The following is a 20,024-nucleotide window of genomic DNA, read 5'->3' on the forward strand; positions in this document are numbered from 1 at the left end:
TGTGGCATTGGGATGTGTTACAGCACGGCCGTAGATGTGTTTGAGAAGGACAACACTGGAAAACAGGCACAAACAAGGAGCAACAAATATGTGAATAAAAACGCAGGCTCACTCAAATGGTGCTCATCAAATATCTACCAAATATCTTCTACCTTTTCACACAACTGAGCTGACCTTGACCGTTAGTGACACAGACACAGCTTGGCTTACTAGTTCTAGAGAGTGTTACTGGTTGGCAAGGTTGTCAGCTGTATCCTGACTAAATTGTGATACCTTGGCCTCTGCTTACAAACTTCACACTAATGAAGTAAGCACGTCTGAAAATGGGTCTCGAAATATTTAGGTCTATATACATCGTCTGTATAATTAGATCAATGAATAAGCATAAACAAAATGACATCATTTTACTTTCTGTGTTTTGTTTACAATTATGCTGACTAATTCATCTGGATCAGTTAGCGAAAAAGTGCCCGAAAGGTGTCTCACCTCAATCCTAAATGACAATTGTTTTTCTCCTCTGGTCACGTTTTGAAGAAAATGTTATCCTGACGAAGCCTGTCCTTGGGTAGCCTTCAAGGGCTGTGAACAAAATCCATTGATTTGTTCATAGTGACTTTTCGAAGCACTGGGGAAAAATTCAAAACCAAAAAAGTAGTTTGCAAGAACTTTTATCTGGAAAATGTTACTTAGCATGCCATGACAGTTATTTTACGCCTAGAATAGATGATGTGTGTGCACGCGGATACATACGTCGTCAACCTGTTAATGTTTCCCATAGCGCATCTTCCGCTATAAGGAGATGATACCGCGGGCTTTAGGAATTCATTAGATTTTTTTTATCCGTGTCAATACTTCATTTTCATTGGTGAGCGCTAAGAGGCGGCGTCAGGGGCGCTTTGGAGGAGTTGGGAATTACAGCGATTATCTAACGGCGCTGTCCTCCGAAAACCTGGTGTTCTCATCTGTTTGACATGCTGATAACCTCCGCACATCCCCCCCCCCTCTCTCTCTCCTTGTTGGATGACTATGGGATAAACTCTATTGGTAAAATGAGACATACTGTAATACTTTGCATATAAATCCTGATTGACAAAGTTAGAAGATGCAGACATCAAAAGAGAAAGGGGATTTCTGCAGGACAAAAGATACATATTAAAGTATACATGTATGTATGTCAGAATCAGAAAGGGTTTTAACGGTGTAAGTATGCATACACACCGACAAACATGCACACAAACTATCACACTATCACAAGCTATTAAATTGCATAAGTAGCCGATACAAGAGCTCTTTCATTGCCGAATAGGCAACTGCATATACTTTGTACATCTTTTGAAAAAAGGGATGGCCATTCTGCATTCTGTGGTAAATCTTAGAGGTACAGTGTCTCCAGATGACAAGTAAGATAAAGGGTAATGCAGAATCTGTAAGTGGAGACTTCCGGAATATAGACTGATAACAGACTGCTGGACAAAAGTAAAAACTATTTCCAGATAGGAGTGGATTTGGACTGGTAAAAGCCATTTTATAACATTTGTTGAAGGTGACCCCAAATGTAAATAGACAAGTTACAAGAAAGTTGTCAGTAGAGATGATCCCATTTCAAGGCATTTGCCTGGCATTTTCTATCCTGGACCAACACATTTACATTTAGTCATTTAGCAGACGCTCTTATCCAGAGCGACTTTGCACATTGACATAGTCTAAATCAAAGTCTTGTTTCAAATGAGCACAATCATTTCTTGCTTACAGTGATGGAATGGACACAGTGTTTGGGCAATGTACAAACCATGCAATTGGCTGTATAGATCCTGGGATTGCTTTTATACAAATACAATCATTTGCACTAAGATAAGGATACAGATGAGGGCAAGGGTGACGAATTGTAATAAGTTGGTCTCTGATCCCCACGTCTGATGAATATCAGGGATTAAGTTGTAATCCTACCATGGGAAATGATGTCTGGGCTGCCAGCAACCATGCTTATGCAGATTAAGACAAAGGCAGAGAGAACATACTGGAATATTTGGCTATCATGTGACCAGGAAGAGGTACATAAATCATACTTCTTGGAATCAGGTGGTTAAAGTAGGAAAAGCTAATAGCTAGAAGGCCATGACACCACTAATTTCTCAGTTCAGTTTAGAGTGGATGCTTTGAAGCATTTAGAGTTTTTAGGATTTTCCATAGTGAGAGTAAATGTGTAAGAACAGTATGACTGTAAAATCTGTTTGTAACATATACTCTACGTGCTATTAACTATAAGAAGTTTTATTTCATCTGAGAAGTTTCAAGATACTTTTGAATTTTAAAAAGTTCTCTGATGCCATTGATTCAGGCCAACCATATTGAGCACTGTCTTAGAAAATTTCTATGTAATTCTGATGCAGCAAAAAAATCATTTATACTCTATTTAAGTTCTAAATCAATTTGTTGTTCCCCCTTAGAGCAACAGCAAAGAAATGTTATTATACAGATGTTTACTAGTTGCCTTTGTGAGTGTATTGGTTCTTCAATCCTAAACCAAGATTCTGTCCTCCCCTGTCCCAGGTCTTCCTGTCTTAGGTTACCTGTAATGGGTGAGAAAGGAGGAAACTCCGATTACATGGATAGTGTCTACTTACACCTTGTCTCTTCTCATTTTACCAGGCGTCCATGTGGATGGAACATATGTCTAGTCCATCCAATGCACAAAGGAAGTAGGGGTACTGATTATTGTACTAAAAAACAGTATAATCTTGGAACTCCCTGTTTTGAAATAAATATAATATCGTATACAGGTTTTTTTCAAATACAGTATTTTTGTTGTCCTTTCAGGTGATCCTACATATGTGGTCAATCAATTAAATCGTGACAGACACATACTTAACTGAAATCAATAGCAAAGTATGTATAAGTGTATTTCCTAAACACTTGTTAATGCCTACATTGTTACATGGGCGAGTTACAAAATATCCAGTTTCAACATATGTTTATCTTGGTTGATGGAGGATTGCAAGTTTCTTTGCAGGAGAAACAGGTTCTACCACTACCACAACTCAGTGGCTCTAGGGCTTAGAGTACCAAAGGTCTAATAGGAATGTGGTTGAACCACTTTGAGTGAGGCATATTGTTTATATGGTCCTGGAGCACTTATCAAACAAGGTAAAGGTGAAATACATGCCAGCCTGCAACAGTGGTGTTGTAGCCTGGCATGTATGATGTTTTCTCAAACAAGAACAGCTGGCATGTGAAAACACATATAGGTACAGTCTCATAGACAAAGAGAGAGAGAATGTCGGGGAAAGAGAAATGGAAATGTATTATATCCCAAGCTGTCCTCTCCCTTGTGGGGTTGAAACAAAATACACTCATCCCTCATGTCAGTGTATTCTATATATATTTCTCATGCTACACTATATTCTAAATCTGGAAAGTGAAGCCTTGTTATCATGTTCACACGTTATAGTCAAGAGGTCTATAATCCAATCTATATTATCCAGAAATTAAACACTTGCTTTGCAACTATAATTTAAAATTTTCATACATTTCGCAGTTTACCATACTTATTATATCCACTTGAATGAATAAACGGACTACAACTGGGGTAGTAATAACTGACTTATTACAACCATGGTATTGATATTAGGTGTTAGGGGACTTTTCATCAACAGTTCTACAGTTACAGCCTGAATACATAGTCTAGTAAACCATCCTGACCTCACAAGCTATCCCACAGTTGTACCCGGTTATCGTATATTGTTCAAATAAACAGAATTGATTCAGCAGTTGTTTTGTTGGACATGTATCTTATGTTCATGGTATCTGTAGTATCACTGTGCAATATACCAGAGAACTGTAATGCTGTCCCAGAAAGAATGTGCACTGCAGATTACAAACCACTTTATCGACAAATATCCAAATTGATATTAGTCTGAAGGATTTACTGTGAATAGACTACAGTGTATGGCATTAGTAAGCAGTAAAAGGTGAGGGCAACATGATGTAATGTTTAATCTTTCATCAGCATGTCTGCAGACCCCCAGTGTTACCAGAACCAGGAAATGAACCATGATGACACTGTAAAACCAGTTTGACACGGGTGGCCTCTTACATACCTGAGGAGTTTCACCGATTCACACTGGTTACATTACCATGTGTAATGATTGGACTCAGGAGAAGTAGTAGCAATCCAAGTGCGGCCTTTTAATGGTGGTATAGAGTAGTCAAGCAGGCACAGGTCGTGCCTGCTTGCTTCAAACAGAGCAAGGCAGGCAAATCCAAAGGATAGTTGGGTTACAGGCTTGGGTCCAATTTTTTATTTCAGAAGCTAGGCACAGAGCAGGTACGGATGTCAGGCAGGGGTCGTTATCTCAGTTTCTAAGAATCCAAAGGGAAGAGCAGGAGAATGGTCGAGACAAAAACAAAAGTTCGGTACACATAAATCTCGATGATAAATAACGCTCGGTATTGCAGGTAAAGAATAACTAACAAGACTCCACAGTGATGAAACAGGCTATCACGACTGTGATCTGGGAAGGGGAGCCACCACTGTCACACCATGACAGATGGCTTCAAGTCACAAAACATTCGCAAAAGAAACAATTGAGGCAATTAGTTTTTTTTTTATAAAACAAAGTGTGCACTGATTGACCTACAAAAGTGCAGCAAATAATTTAAATAAGAAATGTAATGTAAGTGTGCAAACTTTAAAGTAAAGGCAAAATGGAGCAATAATAGTTTTTTAAGCAAAATATATTAAATATAAATATTAAATAAAAACAACCCAGTCAAATTGCTTGGCCAAAAATAACCCAACCTAGACATGTTTTCAGTGCGTGCAGTCTGTATGTGGAATTGGTGATGTAGCTACTCCAGCTTGTCCACTGTCTCCTGGTTGTAGAAGCAGGACTGAAAGAGGATGGACAAGTCCACTAAGATCTGAGCAAGCCCACACAACAAGAACTGGAAAGGGCTTTCATTTAACACAAAGTATGCCATTTTGAAGCAGTCTCCAGCCATCCATAGCAGCACCATTTTTACACTGTGGGGGGGAAAAACACATGGTGTTACCACAAAATAGCTTACACAAAGTGAGCAGTTTACCCTGTGTTGGAGAATGGGTGAAATAGGATGGAGAATGGGTGGAGTGGGATGATAATGGGTGAAATGGGATGGAGAATGGGTGGAGTGGGATGGAGAATGGGTGGAGTGGGATGGAGAGTGGGTGAAATGGGATGGAGAATGGGTGGAGTGGGATGGAGAATGGGTGAAATGGGATGGAGAATGGGTGAAATGGGATGGAGAATGGGGGAAATGGGATGGAGAATGGGTGAAATGGGATGGAGAATGGGTGGAGTGGGATGGAGAATGGGTGGAGTGGGATGGAGAATGGGTGGAGTGGGATGGAGGTCTAATGCGAGTTTCAGTGAAAACATAAAACCTATTAAGGAATTTAAAACACAAAGTCCCCAAGTAAAACACCCACCAAAATACTTTATAAAAACAAACTTTTATCTCCACCATCATGCTACCATACTGTTGTGCTTTTGCCCAGGATGAACGCAACAGATCTTCCCTGAAGCAAGCCAGTCTTTTACTCATGAGTAGGCTGCAGGTACAACATACTGTAGCTTGATGAAGTGCTAAATACATGGTAGGGCTTCATCAGCTCCTCACACTTTGGCCAACCCTCTCTGCAGGACTGCATCTGTTTATGACAGATGACACTTTGCACTTCCAACATGCGGTGCATCTCTTTCCATGCTTCACAGCAATGGAATGACCTCCCCGCATCTCTCCATCCCAATGCTCCTTCTGCCGTACTCTCAAGATGCTCCGCTTCAAGCTTCACTTCGACTAACATCTGTTTTGCTTGGTCTAAGGGCACTGAAAGCAGCTCTTAGCAGATCACCACTTCTTGTGATACCTGCGACTTTGTCCCTTCCTGCACTTTGACATCGATATCCTGTTGTTACACACTCTGGTAAGAAACTGCACCCACCCGTGGTTGAAATATGTCATTGTTTTTTTACTGCACTGTACTAGGCACTGCACTAGGTACAACTGTAATTGAGACATTATTGTAAGACCATAGTTGAGAAATTTAGATGTCCTAATTGCACTGTATTATTATAATTTTTGTTCACATTAATCAGATATACTGTAATCGGGGTGTTATTGTTGCACTGTGGTATTGGTCAGTGACAGATAATGGTGTGGTTATTTTGTGATGTGTCAAGTAAATGCACACTGTTTCTGGACTCTGACCACCAAAATACTAAGGACCTATGCACTTAAGATCCTTAATGTTCTGATGAACTTTCTATATTCACTATTGGATAAAAGCACCTGCTAAATGAAGAAATCACATTTCATCAAGAAAGTACACTAGCAGGAAGCAAAGTGCTCCTTCAATCTGTAATATGGATTTCCTTTAGTCCATTTTGGAAAATAGTTTTCAAAGTTGTTTAACTTTGCTTTACATTTCTGCATTAGCAGCCTCACCTCATGCCAAATGTAGAGCGGTTCCGTTGGTTCTGGACCAGCTGTGGTATCCCCAGCATGGCCTCAGACATCACTGCCAGTGAACCCAAAGCATTCACAAACAGAGCAGAGTCCATGAGGATGAGGGTGATAAAGGAACAAGGCACAGTGAAGGCCAGCAGGAAGATTAGGTAATCCTCAAAGCCATCCCAGCTCCAAAAAAACTGTGGGTCCAAATCTATTCAAAAGGAAGCGGGGTGGTGCAGAAGGGTTAGAGACAAACATACAAGAAAAACAGTTTGGATAAATAGTAGTCTATGGGCTGGTTTCACAGACACAGATGAAGCCTAGTTTAGGACAACACATTTCTGTTGAATTTGATTTATTTGTCCTGGACTAGGCTTCTGTGTCTGCAAAACCGGCCAACAATGTATGTTTTTCCCCTCTCACATACCCCCCTCTAGTGGTAAGATTGTATAACAACAGATCCTGTATTAGTGTTAAAAGTTTGTGAGCAGATGCATGGTTGGCAGATGCATGGTTGGCAGAAGTTGGCTCTTTTTACCTGTGATGTGGTGCTGTTTGGTACTCATCCGGTTGCTGTTTTGGATACAACAGCAGAGGTGCAGCATAACCAGCATAGTGAAAATTATCACCACACTTTGAAGAAGCAAAGTCAGCTCAAACCGCTTCCCAAACCTGCAGGTGTGAAAATCACAGACACATCACACAAACAATTTGGTAATTTTAAATGACATTTAAAAAGCTGGAAGTCTATGTAAACTTTTTTCAAAGACTAACCAGAAGAGGATCCGTAGAATGTTGGAAACGAGGAGAACCAGGCACACCCGTGTTGAGAAGCCTTCTGTGTTTTTGGTTCTTTGAATCTGCTGGTATTGAGGGGCATACGGCACTGCACTTCCAAACACCATTACACAGGAGGCAACCCAGCCCAGGAAGAGCCACAGTCTCCCCCCATCTTCCTCACCGACCTGTCCATTATCCATATCCTGAGGCCAGAAGTCATATGGGACAGCTCTTATCTAATATGGTTTAGGAGACAGGTGTACAAGTGTGACATGTAAAATTCTGCCCACCCATTTTATATCTAAGTAAGTCAAAATAATAACGTTTTCAATTACATTTAAGACTAGAAAATATTGAAAGAACAGAATTGTCTTGCTCTACAACTAAGCATGCATACACATGTAAATACAATTTATTTAAAAAGACGCATTTACTGTTAGCTCCCATTTAAGAACCATTTATTTGCAGTTGAAAGATTCATTTGTAGTGCGTTAAAATGCTAGAATAACCAACTAATTTTTTGAAAATAAAGACCGACCAAGATTCTATGCGAATATCTCCTTTGTTCGTCAAAGAAAGATTGGAATTATTTGCGTTGTAAACACGTACGATGATAATTCAATGGTATTTGCATTACATGGAACGTGTCATCTATTTATCTTTTCTTACCGCCGTGTTAGATGCTCAGTTACAGTCATTTTGTCATAATAATAATATTGTGATATTTCCTTGAGACCCTGTACAAACGTAAAACAAGAGCCTGTTTATTCTCTGGTAAAACGTTGTAATTCACAATTCCGGTTGATAGTCTCGCGAGATTTTACATTCACACGCATTAGCAGTGTTTACGTTTTGCGCTGCTAGGATTTGGTTGGTCAGTTCCTTAAACAGGCTCTGGTCAGGTCTTCCAGGCATCTCCTCACATCAACAGTAGCCAGCCAAACGCTCTCTTAGCAACCCAGCAAATAGCTTAACCAACCAGTGCAATGTCAGAGACGGACCCAAAATCTGTGCAGGACTTAACTGGGGTGGTAAGTGTTTGACTACAGCTAACAATCTACGCCAATTACTATCTAGCTAGTCTAGCTAGTTAGTCATAGTGTAATGTAATGAGTGAGTAATAACTGACTATGTAAAGCCAACAATGTCCCGTGCTAGCTTGGCTTGGTGGCTACTACTACAGTACTTGACAGGCGGCAGAGGTATCGTTGGAGGCTTCTGTACTGTGGGAGTCTAGCCTACAGTTCCACCAGCTCACCAGCCACCTACTGCTACAGTAACTGAACTGGCAATCTGGCTCCAGCATACCAGTTAATGCTATCTAGATTGGTGTTTCTAAAGCTATACAAACCCTGTAACGTTATATTTTTCTATAAACGTGATGCTTTTTGTGTGGCATGTTGTTGCATTCGTTAGTTAAAAAAATGCAACCATTAGCTGTAAGAACAATTAGCGTTTGTTTGATGGAAATGCATACAGGTCTTTGCGTTTCCATGGTATCACAATATTGGAAGTAGCCATCTTCTTGCTGTTGAGTAGGCATGGGATGCAATCTCGACGCCCACACACTTTAATACATTTTTCACCGCTCAACTGTGCTTCTAGGAGCAAAATGTATACGCCCACATTGCAACAGATATCCAGCACAGTATGTTCTTATAGCTAGTTTACACCTGTTTTCTTTCCTAATCTTTTAGGTCCAGACTTTGCTTCAGCAGATGCAGGATAAATTCCAGACAATGTCAGACCAGATCATTGGGAGAAATATCCTCCTGCTTCTATTACAATGCATTTTTAGTTGGTTTCCAATGTGTATTTCTGAAATGTACATATGAGCTCTGTGCCCAAATTAGTTATATCTGATCATTACAATCGCACAACATAACTTCTCACTGCCTCCTTGAAAGATTAGATCAAGTTAACTACAAAGTATAACTACTTTTAAGTATAGCTAGGTTCAGAAGATTCTGATTTTTATTGTGGGTCTTGATTTTCCAAAGTTTAGAAAGGAAAAGTACATAAACAATACTTTGACTAAAAACAATGACTGAGTAATGAGAAGTATGTAAATGAACAGCATTGTCCTTGACAAGAGAACTTGATGAGATGAGTACTCGTATCGATGACCTGGAGAAGAACATTGCTGACCTCATGACTCAGGCTGGTGTTGAAGAGATAGAGGGAGAAAACAAGGTCAAGGAAGATCAGGGTTCTGCTTGAAGGTAACTTTCAAATTCATTTGGTTTGGGAAAACATTCTGCCAGCGATTTTGTTCTCAACTTCTGATTAATTGATATTTATCTTGTTCCTAGGTTGCCAAGTAACTGAGATGAAGGGGACTAGGCAGCAAGCATTTTCAAGAGTTCTTTGTTTCTTTTTTTAAATATATATCATTTGTTGCTGTGTTGGAAACATGTTTTATATTCTGAGTGATTTTAACTCTTGTAATAACGGACAGTATTAATAACAGCTAAAATGTTTTCTTGTTACAATTTTTTTAAGCACAACTAAAATAGCCTAATAACGGACTCAGGTGTTAAATTACAACACCAATAATTTTCCATTGTATATGCATTAACCACTATTAAATTGATTTCCTACAGTGTGGTGTTTTGAGATCCCGTTATTCTCAATTTAATGTGAATGTTAAGACGACACATCTCTGACTGGGTAGATACTTACATTACATTGTACATTAAACAAATGTAAATGTAGATACTTATCGTGGAATGAATTAAGCATAGATTCAGCTCATTAACACAGCTCACTAACCCATCCATTACCCAGCTCTAAATCAATTTAAGTAGGGAGACACTTGATGAAAGTATGCTGTACGAACAATTTTGCGTTGATGTTGATCTAAATATGGTACATTTCGGTGTAGATGATAGGTTACTGTTTTAAAACTAAGTACCAGTAATTGTATCGTCTGCAAGAAAGGTGTCATGGAACAAATAGGTGGACAAACTATGAAATAAACTCCGGGTAAGCATAGAATTTGGTGTCTTGACTACAAAACATCCCAGTTTAGTTAGGCTACTGCCAATACACAACTTGAGAGACTATTTTGGAACGTTAAAGGACAACTATTTGGATCAGAAACGGCTAAAAGCTCAACCTTCAGAGCGACTTAAGTTTAAACCCATCTAGCCACAGCACAGGTTCCACGACCATACGAGACCGGTACACGCTATAACCGCAATAATTAGTTCGTAAACATTTTATGTTGCTACACAATTACGCGGCGTTGTTTGTTATACTCAAGGTATTATAAACGGTTCAATCAGTCTTCATGCAGATAGGTCTGACGCTTGCAGCCACTTGCTTGGTGTGCTGACTAGCAGAGGCTGCAGATCATATCGTTGACGTTCGTTGGACTCTTTAGGCAGCGCTTTAAGAGGTTTGTTTATGCAGTACTACTTTTGTATACATCCGAGATTTTTATTTAACGTCAGACCACTGTGATTATATTAGAAAATGTTGCATTGACTCAACGACAGAACATGCAAAACTTAATTTACACTAAACAATTCAAGGAATGTGTATGGTTTTAACTTAAGGACAAGCGTGGCAAGAGGCATTGGAACTATTTCTTTTAGATGGCGGTGGTGCGCCTTTCTCCTCGCTCCTGTGCTAGCCGCCATCTTGAATTTTAATGTTAATTTCTGAAAATTTTTGTTTCCTGTGATATTTTCGTTTAGGGTGTTGTGCCAATTGTGCATTTATTTTGAAGAATTATCCGTTGTTTTATTTTGAAAGAAACATTTTCGTGAGTATATCCTGTTTGTGTAATCGGTAGTCGTTGCAGTGTTTTGCCACTTTTCACACAACGGATGAAAAATGTTTTCATCTTAGCTAGCTAGAGCTAGCTACAAACAAGCAGCTTGGATCATTATTAGCTAGAGCTAGATACATGACGAAATGTGTATAGCGTTACAGATTTTATCTGGATACCTTTGTAGCTTACTAGTTAACGACTTATGTGCAATGTACATGTAAGTACAGTAGCTAGTTGGTATTAAAAATGAATGCAGCCAACCAGGTTGTGACTAACGTTAGTTCGCAAACTAAGCTAGCTAACGATAGTTATTGGCCTGTTCACGTTAGCTAGCTTGCTATCTAGCCAAGTTAGCCTTGTACACCTATACTAACCCAGCTACACGAGCAGGCTAGTCCTTCTTCAGGCCATCGTTGTGTGGCTTGCTTTCTACTACGGATCCTGGGCCCGCTGTTTAACCAATCGGGGTTTGTTTTCAAACTGTAGCTAATGTTAACGTGGATTACGCTGAACAGATCATGTTGTCATTATCTAGACACTAATATCCACCCTTTCCTTCCGAAGGATATTCGGTTACAGTAAGCTTGAGTGGTCGTGTATTTGTCCGTTTGCAAGTTTCAAATATGTAGGCCACAGGGCAGGGGATAGTTTTCTAACCGGTAGTGGCTACCTAGTGGGGAAGCTGGTTCGACAGAGGCGTGCTAAGAGCATTGTATTATTAAGATAGCTTGCGCGGCTAACATTCATTGTCCATTCTTAATCCGTCTTGCTAGTGTGGGTGCACGCTATGCTGCTCTAACTAGACACACTGTATTACGATTGCAAACTTTTCATCTACGTCCCTAACCCCTACATTGGTTTGACAGTCTTATTTCAGTCCACAGTTTGCATTATCTAGAGGCTAACATTAGCCACCCATATGGCTAACTAGCTAGTTTGCAGCCCCACCGCCGCATAACCACCGGCACTAGCAACATGGCTACTGTAGCTGACTTTATCAGCTGGTTTTAGACCCTAACTAGCTACTTGTGTGGCCTTCCGGGGTTAAAGAACAGGAGACCCGGGGAATCTCGCTGGTCGAGTTGTGTTATGACCACCTGTCTTGTGACATGAAACCACTCGGACATAAATTATAATTGAATTGACTTAAGTGAACAGCATTGCTACCTTGCGTTAGCTTATCAATAACCGGCTAGCTAGTGTATTGCCAGTCGGCTACTGCTTTTCAATTTAGTGAACTTAAAAATAACATCTAGAAACGCATTAAATATGTTATGCGTCGTTGTGAAATATTTGACAGTCGATCGTCAGTTAGTTAACCATTGTAGTTGCTGTGCCAGTTCTAAGTTGGCTACTGTCATTTGAATGGATCTTGGGCTAGGTACATTTACAGGCTAGCTAGCTAGCTCGCAAGGCTGACTATATGGACTGACGCACTACTAGTGGCAGTCTGGTTTACGGCTGTATAATTTAATTTTATTTTTCATTACCAGCCTCAAAATGCTTATGGCCTATAGTAATGTTGGTTTACAACAGAGCCTACTTTAGCAGGTTACAATAGTGTAGTTGGTATTATGGGCGATCCCAGTGCTCCTTGAATGATGCTTTGTGTGCATTTTAGTTAGCCTAGTGTCAACAACCATGGATTCGAGCACAAAGCTGCTGGGTTATATTTGAGTAGGATTTGATGCTCAGTATCACCCCGGTCTGAAACCATCAAAAATTACTTAAGTCAAAAAACAAATCCTATCATGGAAACGCGTCTAATCGTCTCCTAGATTGTATACAATACATTGTTCATCAAGCATATTTAAACTTGACATTAAGCCAACACGTTATCATGTTTAACCGCTATGAGGCAGTGTTGACTTGAAATCATGCAATCCTGGTAAAAAGTTTTATCCCTTATACTAATGTACAAAAGTGTGTTTGCGTCAGTGTATAGACTCCCAATTTAGAATGAAGAATGTTTTCACATGAAACATCAAAAAGAAGTAAGGACATTATCTTAGTTTCACACTTTCCTTTTAAGAGCCAGCTTGAGTTTCAAGTTTGTGCCTTTTGGTAACAGGTGCAGGTACATTGTGAGAGATTCATGTACCTATTCTTTGGTACAGCTCCTTTTGACAGTCCCTAATGGCCTATCTAAACTATAATAAATAAGCTAAACCTATCTGTAAGTCCTAAACTATATGAGCTATTATACAACACGTATGTAATAAAGTATGAATTTTACCAATTGAATAATACTTTCAAAAATTCACCAAAAAACTGAGGATAAACTAAAAATAACAACTAAGAATATCTAATAGGTCCTTGAGTGCCTTAACTCAAACTAATTGACCAGAGTTGTTGTTGTAGTATAAATTTGATTAGAAAATCTTTTGGTTTTAGACATTAACACTTGAGCTAGGTTAATAGGCCCAATGGTCAACTATTATTGACCATTGATTTGATGTAGGTATTTACATTTATATGGTCACTAGGGGTCATCAATTCCCTCTCTACCCACAGGTGACAAACCCTAAACTCAAGCCTTCCCCACTCAAGAGCATTCCCTCAACTCGGAGACTAAATGCAACTGGACCAGGGGGCTTGTGGGTATGAAGTGGCTGGGCGAATCCAAGAACATGGTATTAAATGGCAGACGACATGGAAGCAGGTTTTCCACTGAGCAGCCAGTGAGCCAGAGTCAGAGCCAGACCCGCTCTCAGCACCTCCAGCGGACGTCCCTGCGACCCGGCAAGAGCCACCCTAGCAGCAGAAGATGTAGCCGCCGTAAGTGGGAAATGTCTCTCCAAAACATATTTTGGCCTTGTTGTGAACTCCCTAATAGTTTTCTGCTTTTCCCTGTTATTAAATAGTTTTCCTGTTTGTCCAGTCGAGAAAATCAGTCATTGAGCAAACATAATAAAGCAGAGAGGCAGCCATTTATGTGATGAAGTTAATGAATGCGTATCTGTGCCACATCGTTGCTATGCTCTCCAGGGTTCAGTGCGGCCAGCCTGGAAGCAGAGAGGCGCTATGTCCCCTCTTCAGGAATGACTGCCAAGGAGCTGTGTGAGAACGATGACCTGACCACCAGCCTCATTCTAGACCCTTACCTGGGCTTTCAGACTCACAAGATGAACACCAGGTTTGTAAATCCAACCCAATATCAAGGCTGGTTGTCTTCGCTTAAGTCTCCCACAGTTTTTCTTCACTCAATTCGAATGAATTACTGCTGTGGGGAAAAAACATTTCTGAACCTGTTATGTCATTACAGGTTTAGACCAATCAAGGGTAGGCAGGAGGAACTGAAGGACATTATTGAGCGTTTTAAGAAGCATGACAACCTTGAGAAAGCCTTCAGGTCCCTAACCTCAGGAGACTGGTCCAGACACCATTTTCTCCACAAGACCAAGGCCCAGGAAAAACTCTTCAAACAGCATGTAAGATTAGACTTTCAAGGAAGTAGATCTCTACTTTCTGCAAACCTTGTTTGCTTTTGGTCATTAATAATTTTCTCCAATGCTCAGGTGTTTGTTTATCTCCGGATGTTTGCCACTGACAGTGGGTTTGAGATTCTTCCATGTAATCGCTACTCCTCTGAGCAAAATGGAGCTAAAATCGTAGCTACGAAAGAGTGGTAAGATTATTAGAACATCTTAGGAATGTCATCCAGCATATCACATTTTTACAATAATGCAATTGTCTATTCAGAACTACCTACATTGGTACCAATATGTTAGCTTTTGCTCCTGTCAGTTTGGAAACAAGCTTGCCAATATGCCCTCTTGAGCATTCCTCCATTCTATGTGTTGTGTGTCTATCTGAAGGAAACGGAATGATAAGATCGAGTACCTAGTTGGCTGCATTGCCGAGCTTTCAGAGAGTGAGGAAAACATGTTGCTCCGGCACGGGGAGAATGACTTTAGTGTCATGTACTCTACACGCAAGAACTGTGCTCAGCTATGGTTGGGTCCGGCCGCCTTTATTAATCATGGTACAGTCTTTTCTAATTGTGAATTGCATCTCATTTCGATGTAGCTTACAATATCATCCAATCTAGTTCCATAGTCAGATATTTAGCAGACATTGTTTTTTAGTATAGTTTTTAGTGCATTTCTAAATAATATGAGCAAATTCAAGCAAGTTCAAAAAGAAGGCAAGGGTGTAATAAACAAGTGTTTTCTTCTGCTATTTCAGATTGCCGGCCAAACTGCAAGGTAAGAGTCATGAAATTTGTTTGAACTATGCAGGAACAAAGCAATTTTTGGACATTAAATGATGATAAAAACTTGTGCATTCCAGTTTGTGTCAACAGGAAGAGACACTGCCTGTGTGAAGGTTCTGAGGGACATTGAACCAGGAGAGGAAATATCATGTTACTACGGGGACGGATTTTTTGGGGAAAACAATGAATTTTGTGAATGCTATACATGTGAACGGTAGGCATCCTCCTTTCTGGCCATTTAGTACCTACTGATGAGAAGCAACACAAATGTTTCCACATGAACTCTGAAAGGCTCCATTATGCCTTTTAATGCCCAATTTTGATATGTTACCCATTATTCTGGTCTGGCAGACGAGGCACAGGTGCTTTTAAATCCAAGGCGGGGCTACCTGCAGAAGTGCCAGTGATCAATAGCAAGTACGGGTTGCGGGAGACAGACAAACGGCTCAACAGGCTGAAGAAGCTGGGGGAGGGGAGCAGGAGCTCGGACAGTCACTCTGTGGGCTCCCACACAGACATTGACTCTCAGGAAATGCCAAAAACACATCCATGTAAGAGCTTTAGCCCTACCTGTTTTTATATGTAATTTAACCTATAAATGTTTTGATTTGATATGGTTTGAATGGCAGTAAGCATGTCTGATGTTTTCTCCTTTCCCTTCAGCAGTAAGGAAAAGGACTTCCCCTGGCATGAAGTTTAGCAAAACCAGGACTCAAACAAGACAGTCTCTTTCGAGAGCGCTTACCTCTACCTCACCTTCAAAACAAAGTCATATAAACAATAACAGGGTACCAAAGAGACTTAAATCCCAACCCTCCAAGCCTTTGCTCAGTAGAGTTCGGTTGCGAAATCGTGGGCGAGGGTCAGAGTCCAAGTCATCAGCCAAGGTGGATGTGGGTAGGCTGGGTCTCAGGGAGTCTAAGGGATCGCTGTGTAAAGGCATCTCGGTCAAGAAGGAGAAAGACGAGCAGGGGGCACTACAGACGCTGGGTCAGCGGGGCTGCTTGACCCGCCATGCGGCGAAGGAGAACAGCAGTTTGCCGGGCACACCAGGCTCTGACTTTAATCAGTCTTGCACTTACAGAACTCGCAGGTCCACTAGGACCCTTGTAAAGGCCCAGGACACCACTGGAGTCAAGCTTGAGACTGGGTCTATGGACGGCCGCAGCCCGGTCCCTAGCGGGGTGGTCATTAAAACGGAACCAGCGGACATAGATGAGTACCTCCACCACGGACTTGAGCTGGAGCAGTCGGCTTTGGGGCCCAGCTATTCCAGGAGAGGGACCTGCACCAGACGAAACCGAATGACTCAGCTTCGGCCCGAGCGAACGATAAAGCTTGAGGACTCTTATGATGAGTCGTTTACACCTGCGGCAACAGCTGCTCATGGTGGAAACAACATTACAGACTGTGGTAATATGCTGCTCGGCCTCCCCGACCGGCACAGGGACTACAACGGGGTGTCTAATGGTAGCAAGTCCCTCCGAAGAGACAAGGACAAAAGCAGCTGTAGGTCACAGGGCAAGGGGAAGAAGAAGCGACGAATCACACGCTATGATGCCCAGCTGATCTTGGAAAACAGCACGGGCATCCCCAAACTGACCCTCCGCCGGCGGAGAGACAGTAGCAGCAGCAAGACCAATGAGCCTAGTGAGACCATTGGATCGACCAGCACCCCCGCCACCACCGTGAACTCCTCTTCCTCCAAAATCAGCATTAAGTTCAGCAAGGACCACGACAAGGACAAGGGCAGCTCATACGTAGCCAAACTGAACAACGGCTACGGTCCCAGTGCTCACAGCAGCTCCACCAAGTTGAAGATCCAGCTGAAGAGGGAGGATGATGGGCGGCGTGTCTCCCAGACTCACTCCGATGAGGTTAGCTATAACGGGGACATGGGCCAGACCCTTGAGAGGAATGGCGGGCATAGGACCCAAAATGTCATAGAGGAGTCTTCGTCTGAAGAAGATGAAGACGAGGAGGAGGAGGAAGAGGAAGACGACGATGACGATGATTACTTTGACAATGAGTTTGAGGACGATTTCATTCCACTCCCGCCGGCAAAGCGTCTCCGACTCATTGTGGGTAAAGACTCCATAGACATCGATATCTCCTCCAGGAGGAGAGAGGATCAGTCTCTGAGGCTCAATGCATAAGCTCTGGAGGTCATCACTCCACCTTTCATGTAAATAAAGATGACTCACTAATCAACTGTTGTGTTGATGTAAAAGAAGTACAGTAATTTAAAAACAAAAGGTTGCTGAAAAATGTAAAAGAATCAAAATGAAAGTTTCTGTATATTAAAGGGATAGTTCACCTGATATGACATACCCTGATATATATCAGAGTATATACCCTGATGTATATACCCTGATATATATCATCTTGCTTTGTTTTGCTTACTTAGGGTTAATTTGTTTTGTTTTTCTCCCCCATTAATTTAGACAGACAGTTGGGCCACTTTCCAGAGCCTATGGCTAGCATGCATAATTTGAACTAGTTGTAATGGTGACAGACGAGATAAGGTAAAGGCCAGCTTTGTGAGACTTTCTTTTCAGAGAGCTATTATTAATTGAAATAAATTACTGATGCGTTTGGAAGCTGCCTGATAACCTGAACATGGGCATTCATTTTGGTTTATTGACAATGACCCTGCGTAAGTAAAAAGCAATGGTTCAGATGTATTTAGGTGAACTATCTTTTTAAGTGAATGCACTTCTGTTGTTTTATTCATAATGGACATGAATATTGTAGAAAGTGTACAGTATGGTGACTACCCCCTCTGTCTCATAGGCAGACTTTTATTGAACGTTTTTGTTTCTGTTGCACAATCCTTTTGGCAAACCAGACTTGTTTTTTTTACATGGAAAGTAGGTCCAGAACCATTCTGATTATATCAGTTATTGCAGATCAGGTGCCATGTTTCCATTATACAGTGTAACTCATTAAGGGCTGAATTTGGCAGGTTTAAGATGTCGGCAAATTCCCCACTGACGGCCACAGGATATTACTGAATACTTTCCATTGTTAATTGTAGTTTGTTCTCTTCTTGAAAAGGAAGGTCATCTCAAATTCTAATAGGTCATTTTATCAGAGTTTTAAAATTAAGATGATTTAAGTATTTGGAGCACCCTCAATATTAACCTGAGTTTCAAGCAAACATAATAATGTGTTTTCTGCTAGCATAATCCAACTACTGGAATAATAGGATAGGTTTTATATCACACTATTATTTCACTTCAGTAGCTTTGCTCATGCCCTGCTGCGACGCTGCCAGATAAAAGCACACAAAACGCTGTTTACAACAAGATAGGAACAGTGATGTGAAGTTGTGTAAAAACTGAATACGTTGGTAATTTAATTTCAGTCTTGGTGTACATCTGTTGAATGGCAACATGGCACTTGTGTGGTTCAAGCTTTTGAACACTAATCACTGAAAAGGTCAATTAAAGGGTTTATTAGCATACATGTATAAAGGGGGCCTGTATGCTTTTAGAAAAGAACTATCATGACAGTAAAAAAATAAAATAAAAAAAAGGTAATGTACAGAAAGACTGCCCCATCTTCTCCAAAAGACAGATGTAACTCTTTGATCATAGTTACTTATCATTCAAATCCCATCAGATAACATGTCCTCCCAACAGTCGGGCTGTCTGGAATAACACAGATGTTACTTTCACGGACGTTCTTTTTTGTTGTATTTGAGTTTTTGGTGCTATTCAATTCTTAACCACCTAATTGCTAATTGATCAAATGCGTGGCCCCATAATGAAACACATAGTTGATAGATCATCAAAATCCATAGAAGATATTAGGTCCAGTGTAATTTTGGTTGGGTCGGACCATTTAATCAACCACAAAGACTATGATCTTGGGCCAGCATTGGGTCTTTGTCTTGAAACAAAAACATAAGCATATGACTTCATTTGTAAATTGCCAAATTACAACAAATGTGATAATCATTTTTCAAGCAGCATTAGGTGCCTTAACATTAAACCTCGGACATAGTTAGGTTTTATTGAAAAAGCATTTAGAATTTTTTTTCATTCATGGTAACAATGGGAACACTTTACAGGCCCCCTCTTCAGTCCTTCTGTATATTATTTTCATAGTTTTTGTAGTGTGGAAGTACTGAACTGCCAAATGGATCAAGGGATCAACTGAGATGAATGTTAACCCACTTTAGTTTTTCTTATGTACTGTTCATATCACCAGCAGCTAATCACAGTTCAGAACCTGGCTAAATATGTCCTTTCCCTCTGTGGATGTCTCCATTCTACACTGTATGCTGTTCCAGGTGTACCGTCTGTGTGGTCTTTGTTCAATAGCCAGCTGTCGAGATTTCTGATTTCCTGATAAATAAATAAAAAAGAAAGAAATGTGAATAGTTTGCGGACATTTTAAAGTGTTGTGTGGGTAGCAGGAAAGACTTAAGAGAATTGAAATTGGGCAGTGCTTATACTGTATTGTCCAGTATGTAAATCATGTGAACACACCTTGTACTTATTTAACAGTTTTGAATACTTGAAAACAACATAAAGTTTCTTTGTGAGAATAAATTATTTTCTTTTGTGTCCTGTTTGGAGGTTTGAGTAAATAAACATGAAGTACATTTTCTTACATAAATAAGGATTCAGGACATAGATTATTATACCTCTACATGCTGTAAAAAAAAAAAAAAGCTTGGTTGTTTTGCCATTTCCTCCACCTCTAATATACTTTATAGTATGTAGCATCGGGGATGAAAATTCTATTTAA

At 40.5% G+C, this 20,024-nt stretch overlaps 3 protein-coding genes across 6 annotated transcripts; 2 read left to right on the plus strand and 1 right to left on the minus strand.

Moving 5' to 3' along the window:
- Nucleotides 1-4,185: 4,185 nt before the first annotated feature.
- On the minus strand, nucleotides 4,186-8,062 carry LOC136955520 (solute carrier family 66 member 2-like). 2 transcript variants are annotated; one of them, XM_067249236.1, is made up of 5 exons: nucleotides 7,942-8,062; nucleotides 7,267-7,475; nucleotides 7,031-7,164; nucleotides 6,487-6,703; nucleotides 4,186-5,023 (listed from the first exon to the last, which is right to left on the minus strand). In XM_067249236.1, the coding sequence occupies exons 2-5, from the start codon at nucleotides 7,470-7,472 to the stop codon at nucleotides 4,849-4,851; spliced, it is 732 nt and encodes a 243-aa protein (XP_067105337.1). In that variant the 5' UTR covers nucleotides 7,473-7,475; nucleotides 7,942-8,062; the 3' UTR covers nucleotides 4,186-4,848. The 2 variants fall into 2 exon arrangements, with proteins under 2 accessions (XP_067105337.1, XP_067105336.1); XM_067249235.1 differs by having other exon boundaries at nucleotides 7,267-7,508; nucleotides 7,942-8,029.
- Nucleotides 8,063-8,137: 75 nt separating this feature from the next.
- Nucleotides 8,138-9,875, plus strand: LOC136955423 (heat shock factor-binding protein 1). The gene is made up of 4 exons (XM_067249131.1): nucleotides 8,138-8,303; nucleotides 8,970-9,036; nucleotides 9,371-9,494; nucleotides 9,585-9,875. The coding sequence occupies exons 1-3, from the start codon at nucleotides 8,259-8,261 to the stop codon at nucleotides 9,490-9,492; spliced, it is 234 nt and encodes a 77-aa protein (XP_067105232.1). The 5' UTR covers nucleotides 8,138-8,258; the 3' UTR covers nucleotides 9,493-9,494; nucleotides 9,585-9,875.
- Nucleotides 9,876-10,961: 1,086 nt separating this feature from the next.
- Nucleotides 10,962-19,812, plus strand: kmt5b (lysine methyltransferase 5B). Of its 3 annotated transcripts, XM_067249264.1 has the most exons (10): nucleotides 10,962-11,041; nucleotides 13,565-13,828; nucleotides 14,039-14,186; nucleotides 14,316-14,481; nucleotides 14,569-14,678; nucleotides 14,869-15,035; nucleotides 15,239-15,258; nucleotides 15,344-15,480; nucleotides 15,618-15,817; nucleotides 15,930-19,812. In XM_067249264.1, exons 2-10 carry the CDS (start codon nucleotides 13,654-13,656, stop codon nucleotides 17,420-17,422), a joined length of 2,616 nt encoding a protein of 871 aa, XP_067105365.1. In that variant the 5' UTR covers nucleotides 10,962-11,041; nucleotides 13,565-13,653; the 3' UTR covers nucleotides 17,423-19,812. The 3 variants fall into 3 exon arrangements, with proteins under 3 accessions (XP_067105365.1, XP_067105363.1, XP_067105364.1); XM_067249262.1 differs by having other exon boundaries at nucleotides 14,039-14,481; XM_067249263.1 differs by having other exon boundaries at nucleotides 14,039-14,481; nucleotides 15,933-19,812.
- The last annotated feature ends 212 nt before the right edge of the window (nucleotides 19,813-20,024 follow it).

The sequence above is a fragment of the Osmerus mordax genome, chromosome 13 (genome assembly GCF_038355195.1).
Source record: "Osmerus mordax isolate fOsmMor3 chromosome 13, fOsmMor3.pri, whole genome shotgun sequence".
NCBI lineage: Eukaryota > Metazoa > Chordata > Actinopteri > Osmeriformes > Osmeridae > Osmerus > Osmerus mordax.